The 6,962-nt window shown below is 42.5% G+C and overlaps 1 protein-coding gene across 4 annotated transcripts; it reads right to left on the bottom strand.

Moving 5' to 3' along the window:
* Positions 1-835: 835 nt before the first annotated feature.
* On the bottom strand, positions 836-5,307 carry LOC125119311 (interleukin-36 alpha-like). 4 transcript variants are annotated; one of them, XM_047766149.1, is made up of 5 exons: positions 5,233-5,307; positions 4,768-4,880; positions 4,572-4,685; positions 4,261-4,400; positions 836-1,792 (listed from the first exon to the last, which is right to left on the bottom strand). In XM_047766149.1, the coding sequence occupies exons 2-5, from the start codon at positions 4,778-4,780 to the stop codon at positions 1,577-1,579; spliced, it is 483 nt and encodes a 160-aa protein (XP_047622105.1). In that variant the 5' UTR covers positions 4,781-4,880; positions 5,233-5,307; the 3' UTR covers positions 836-1,576. The 4 variants fall into 4 exon arrangements, with proteins under 4 accessions (XP_047622105.1, XP_047622108.1, XP_047622106.1 ...); XM_047766152.1 differs by lacking the exon at positions 5,233-5,307 and adding an exon at positions 5,135-5,215; XM_047766150.1 differs by lacking the exon at positions 5,233-5,307 and adding an exon at positions 4,951-5,128.
* Between the last annotated feature and the right edge of the window lie 1,655 nt (positions 5,308-6,962).

Raw genomic sequence — 6,962 nt, 5'->3', positions numbered from 1 at the left:
CTTGCCTGAGACTTTCATGTTTCTCTGCAGGATGGGCTTTCCCAGATCGTTATGGGGTTCACCTCCGCACTTCTTCTATGCATTTGCAGAAAAACCAACCTCTAAGTGAGATCTTCCTTGACTGCCCTATCTCCAAGAACCCCCTCACTCACGCTCTGATGTCTATATCTTCTTTATTATTTTCTTTATAACATGTATACTTCTGTCATTCTGCACTGAAATATGGAGTATGATTTCTATTACTGAGGCTTTCTTTGTATCCCCCACCCCAGTAGTGAGGCTGGGGGAAACCTGAGTTTAGGAAGATATCACCTTCCCCAACCATCCCACGGGTTCTTCTTTGCAATGAGAGACTTCATGAGAACCTCCTTTTCAAACTATAAAACCCCTGATACATGCAGAGTCAATATTACGACCACAACATTCCATTAAAGCCACTGCATTCATAACAGAGCAACTGAGAGGACAAAATAATGAGAAGATCAAATTTTTATTTCACAGATTTAATGAGATCCAGTGATAATGCTTTAGGTAAAAGCTTCATAAACATTAGTTCTTCATTAAAACCAGCAGAGGAGTTCCCATTGTGGCTCAGTGGAAACAAATCTGACTAGTATCCATGAGGACGCAGGTTCAATCCCTGGTAAGATCTGATGTTGTTGTGAGGTGTCATGTAGGTTGCAGACATGGCCCAGGTTGTGCATTACTGTGGCTGTGGTGTAGGCCAGCAGCTGCAGCTCCAATTCAACCCCTAGCCTGGGAATTTACAGATGCCACAGGTGCAGCCCTAAAAAGCAAATAAAATAAAATAAAATAAAGTAAAATAAATAAAATTAAATTAAAATTAAAAAAAAGGAAACAGCCGAATATGTAACTTCCCTGAGACACAAGTCATGCCCAGGAAGGGGTCAACTTTCTTTTTGGCCTTTTCTTTTATGGAACTTATATGTCAGCATCTTCCCATCAGGAGCCAAAAGATGTTGATTCAATGCCATGGAGCAATGTATCTGAAAATCCAGAGGTCTGGACTTGAAATGAAAGAATCATGACACTCTTTTCTTATTTGAAGCATCATTAGCAAGTATGTTGAGTTTTCTTTATTATTTTTGTAAAGGTGTCATCATTTAGCTATGTGGCCATGCAAAGATCCTCAGTTTCTTTGGACTGTTTTCCATATGGCCCCTAAGAAAGGGCACAGAGCCTGGCCCAACATTCGGGTCATTGCCTGAATGTGTGGGTAGTGGAGAGTCGGCAGCAAGCTAACCCTTGTGTGAAAAGCCCAACCACAGTTTCTTCCTCCCTATTCTAGATGAGGACTTGACTGCTTACTCCCCTCTTAACCTAGCTTGGACTATCAAACACTGGACCTAATTCTGGCAACTCAGTCTTTCCTTGTTGAATGGCCAGTATGGCAATGTTCATCTCAGAAGCACTTTTTTTTTCTCCTTTCTTTAATTTTTAACTGAAGAACAGTTGATTTACAATGTTGTGCTTCAGAAGCACTTTGAGGGCTAGAACAAAGGGAACCAAGGTAAGATTCTCTGGGTGGAGAACAACCTCCAACCCAAGATCAACCTTAAGGATTTAGTACAGTGAACCCAAAGTCAGTGGTGTAGAATTTCCCCAGTTCTTGGGTAATAATGAGAGGACAGCCTCCATTGGGGCAGGAGGCGATGAACCAGCCGGGGAAGACCACAGACTCAAAGGTGGAGGTGCTGCCGTTCTTGTTGTGGTAGAAGAGGAAGGGCTTCACAGGCTCTGCCTGGTTGTACAGATCCATTATCTTCTGTTCCTGAATGGCCCCCAGGAGAAACATGACGGCTTGAATGGTTCCACATTTTTTACACATGAACAGTTTCTATCCAAGACAGCTTTTTCATGAAAGCTGCCTGGGCACCTCTACTTCATACTCTACCATTAAAAGTTATAGGTCCCCTTCTACACTGTTGGTGGGAATGTAAACTGGTACAACTACTATGGAAAACAGTATGGAGGTTCCTCAGAAAACTACACACAAAGCTACCACATGAGCCAGAAATCCCACTCCTGGGCATATAGCCAGACAAAACTACAATTAAAAAGATACATGCACCCCTAAGTTCATTGCAGCATTATTTGCAATAGCCAAGACATAGAAACAACCTAAATCTCCATCAGCAGAGGACTGGATTAAGAGCATATAGTACATATATACAATGGAATACTACTCAGCCATAAAAAGAATGATACAATGCCATTTGCAGCAACATGGATGCAACAAGAGATTCTCATACTAAGTGAAGGCAATCAGAAAGAGAAAAACAAATACCATATGATATCACTTATGTGGAGAATCTAAAATATGGTACAAATGAACCTATCTACAGAACAGAGACAGACTCACAGACATGAAGAGCAGACTTGTGGTTGCCAAGAGGTAGGGGGAGGGGGATAGACATGGAGTTTGGGGTTGGTAAGTGCAAACTATTAAATTTAGAATGGATAAACAATGATGTCCTGCTGTATAGCACAGGGAACTATATCCTATCTCTTGGGATAGAACATAATGGAAGATAATATGAGAAAAAGAATATATATATATATATATATATATATATATATATATATGACTGGGCCACTTTGCTGTACAGCAGAAATTGGCACAACATTGCAAATCAAATATACTTTAATAAATAATACTTTGTAAATGTTAAGCTTAGGGTTGAAATATTAGTCTACAAATATTAGTCCCCATTGTGAGGCTTTGAAGGAAAATAATGCTGATGTAAAAGTTTTTGAGACAATTTAGCCACTACCTATTAGCTTAGAAATGGGGAAACGCAAGGAATATTTGCATAAAAGTTACCATGAATTTTAAATTAAGACAAAGTTGTTTTCTGTCAGGTGTCTCCAACCATAGAACAAGTGACGTTTGGGTGGACTAGTCCTCTGTTGTCGGGGACTGCCTTGTGTACAGGGGAGGTTTAGCAGCCCCCCCGCCTCTGCCCACTAGAGATCAGTAGCACATTCTCCAGCCTCCAGGTGTGGCAAACAAAAATATCTCCAGCCATTGACAAATTTCTGGAGTGCAAAACAGCCCTTTGTCGAAAACCACTGTTTTATGTCTTGTCATCAAATAGAGTGTCTGCTATGCTTGTTTCCTAAAGCATACAAAGTCCTGGTTTGTGATCTTCTGATAAGGTAAAATATTTTTAAAATATTGGAGACTAGCAATCATTAAAACGTTTGTTACAGAGAATTAGTTTTGTTCACTTAAAGTTGAAAATTAGCCTTTGTCAAAAAGACGTCTTAATTTGCTCATCCACCTAGTGATAATCAACTACTGCAAATGCCATTCTTGATTCTACCCACACAAATACTGTTGGCCCTCCCTATCAGTAGCTTCTGCTTCTGCGGAATCGACCAACTGTGGACCAAAAGTATTCAAGAAAAAAACAAACCCAAGAAAATTCCCAAGAGTAAAACTCGAATTTGCTGTGTGCCGGTAACTATTTATATAGCGTTTACACTGTATTGGGTATTATAAGTAATCTAGAGATGAATTAAAGTATATGGAAGGAAGAGTTTGCACTGTGGTTCAGCAGGTTAAGAACCCAATGTAGTCTCTGCGAGGACGCGGGTTCAATCCCTGGCCTCACTCAGTGGATTAAGGATTGATCCAAAGTTGCCACAAGCTGCAGTAAAGGCCGAAGAGGCGATGTTGATGTGAAGATCTAGTGCTGCCATGGCTGTAGGGCAGGCCTCAGCGGCAGCTCCAATTCCACCCCTAGCCTGGTAACCTCCGTATGCCATGGGTGTGGCCCCAAAAAGCAAAAAAAATAAAAAAATAAAAAAATAAAGGAATTTGAGTATCACTTCGGTATCCATGGAGGGTGAAGTGATCCTGCAATAAATCCCCCACATATACAAAGAGATGACTGTGTGTGTGTGTGTGTTTACACACATATTCCATATCTACTTACATTCTATTGGAGTTAGGAATAAATTTAAAAGTCTTCCTCTTTGCTGAATTATTTTTAAAGTTAAAAAATATTAAAAATAATAAAAATAATTTAAAAATAAATTATTTTAAAATTTATTTTAGATTAGTTTAAAAAAATCCCTGCAATTTTTTCTTATTCTTTAATAGTATGCACAACCCAAAAAGAACCAAAATAAATACGCATAAGGATAATAAATAACTTGTCCTTTAAAAGATCCTAAAAATCTAGAGTTTCCATCCAACAAGCACTTGACAAGACCCTTATTTTCTGTACTCACCTTAAGCTGTAGTGTGGGCTGCTCATTGACCTTTGTGCAGAATAGGCAGAGCTCTGGCTCCTTCAGTCCCAGGTAGATGAGAGACCCTTTGTCCTTCTCAAGAGCCTCCATATGATTGCATGGGATTAAGGTAACAGTGGCTGGGAACACAACACAGTCACAGAACAACCCCATGATCACCCTCTAGCTCATCATGGCCTGTGAGATAAGCCCAGTTAACAAGGCTATGAATAGTGAAGTGAAAAACTGAGCACACAACACGGAACAGAATTGGCCCAAAGGACTGCCTTTGACAGACCTTGGCTACTCACCAGGAACCATGTTGTTCTTCCTTGGGACTGCTTTAAGGGTCTGGTCTTGAAGGATCCACACCTGATGATTGACATCCTGAATATTCCCCAAAAGTGGCTGTGGCATGGATAACACTAAAAAAAAAAATCAAAATGCAAATATGAGGGTGAGGGTACAGAAGAGCTTCCCTTTCCAATTTCTTGCCCTTTCACATACCTTTGCTACTCATTTTTGGTGGTAATGTTCCAGAAGGGCCGAGGGTTGATGGTATTTATGTGCAGAATGACCCCCCAGGAGGACCCGTGTCAGTCCCAAGCCACAGTTCAGCCCTAAGTCAGAAAAAGAGCTGGTAACGAGCCCAAGAGTAACCCCAGTCAGATCTACACACCAAGAATGCACCTCTCTCCTTCACCTGCTCGCCTTCTTTGACCTAGCTTTCCTTCTAGCAGAAGCAGCTGAACCTATGACTCTTGTCCAGGCCTAAACCCGGAGCCTTAAGAAGGCAGGCGTGCCAAGGCCAGAGGCCCAGAAGCAAGAGAAGCTCAGCAGGCTTTGCAGCTACAGGGGACCTGGTGTACCTAACCTATGAACTATGGCTTCCTAGGCCCTCTGATGCTCTGATGGACTCTGATAGGGCCCAAGTCTTTGATCCATATCAGGAAGGAAGGAGGTTCTGCATACCCAGGTCTAGGACGGCCCAGAACCTTGAGTATTTGCTGAGTTCCTGGTGCCAGGGGATACAGTGTGGCTTTTATAAAGAAGTGTCAGTCACAGCACGGTTGTGACCTGTCATGCACCCTGAAAAAGGAGGGCAAGCTAAGACTTTAAGAGCAACCTCCAGGAAATTTAGTCATCAACAGTGAGTTTGAGGAAAGAAGTATTATGGGACTGCCCCATGGCCAGTGACTAAACTCTGATGCTGCAAAATGATACAATGTAATGTTATTCCTAAGAGTGGAAACCCCCAATGGGTGCAAGGTAGACTGATGAAGGGATGAGTTCCCTAAGACCTGTGTAGTTTATAAACACTCCTGGTCCAATCGCCACACCTCCTCCAATCTCAGATAAAAACAAAACAAAAATCAAAAATACCCACCCCAGTATAAGTTCCTCCAGCTTCTCAGAGCCTCGCCTGGGCAAGGCCAGTTCTTGTACACCCTGGCCCTCATGGACTCAAGATTAGTGGGGAAGGGAGAGAGGCTCTCAGATGCTCCAGTGCCCTGAGCTAGCAGACATGCATTAGGTCTGCCCCAAAGGGAAGCTGAGACAGTGCTATCAAACTCTGCCCCACCCTCTCGGCCCATCTGAGTTCACTATCTCTGTGGTTCCCTGGCACCTTTCAGCACCACACCTCAAGGGCTTGCATCTCAGGGTCAACCTCAACCAACTGGGGAAGGGACTGGTGGATAAGTTTCCCAAGTCTCCTCAACCTCTGGTGAGACAATGCTAAGATTTCTCACAGGATTCCTAGCTACCTCATCAGCTTACGTGGCCACATCAAGACACCCTTGTGTTCACACCCTACACTTTTCCAAGGGATTCTTGCTTCTTATTGGCATTTGAAGGGCTATTACAGCCTTGTCCTGGGTAGCCCCATAGCAGAGCCCTCAGAATTGTGGAGTCATGAGGTGCCCACACTTAAGTGTGCAACAGGTTTACAGAAGTCAAAACTGGGATTCTGGAGTTCTGGTTATGGCTCAGCAGTAAGAAACTCTACTAGTAACCATGAGAATGTGGGTTTTGTCCCTTGCTCAGTGGGTTAAGGATCCGGGGTTGCTGTGAGCTGTGGTGTAGGTTGCAGACATAGCTTGTATCCCAAGTTGCTGTTGCTGTGCTGTAGGCCAGTGGCTGCAGCTCTGATTGGACCCCTAATCTGGGAACCTCCATTTGCCACAGGTGTGACCCTAAAATGCAAAAAACCAAAAACAAACCAAAAAAATGTAATTCATAATCAAGCTGAGTCTATAAAGAGGTGCTGCTCCAATTATCCATTAGCATAAGTTGATTTCTACACTCTAAGAAGAAAATCCAGAGCCAATGACATCACCCCACGTTCCTTATACAGGACTGGACACACTTGGATACCTTAAGGAGAAGGTCTCAGTGTCTTGCCAAAAGGGACAAAGAAGCAAATATCCAGGACACACTGGTATGGAAGCTGCATATACTGATGCAAACTTATTCATGACCACAACAGATAAGATACAAGTCCTTTCAAATACCTTATTTCACCCTATAAATACATAGGGCTCTATAACGCCTGGGAACTTAGCCCACAATGCCTAGTGGAGGTGAAGGTGGCTTTGATGATCTCAGATAACCTAAGACCTCTATGTATCTCTCCCTAGGATAAAGGTGACATCCTTTACAGCCAAGGATGAGATGAGACACTGAGTCCAATATGATGAAGG

This window comes from Phacochoerus africanus, unplaced genomic scaffold, assembly GCF_016906955.1.
Source record: "Phacochoerus africanus isolate WHEZ1 unplaced genomic scaffold, ROS_Pafr_v1 Scaffold_5, whole genome shotgun sequence".
NCBI lineage: Eukaryota > Metazoa > Chordata > Mammalia > Artiodactyla > Suidae > Phacochoerus > Phacochoerus africanus.
The sequence above is the reverse complement of the archived record's forward strand: the minus strand, read 5'-3'. Positions and strand labels throughout refer to the sequence as shown.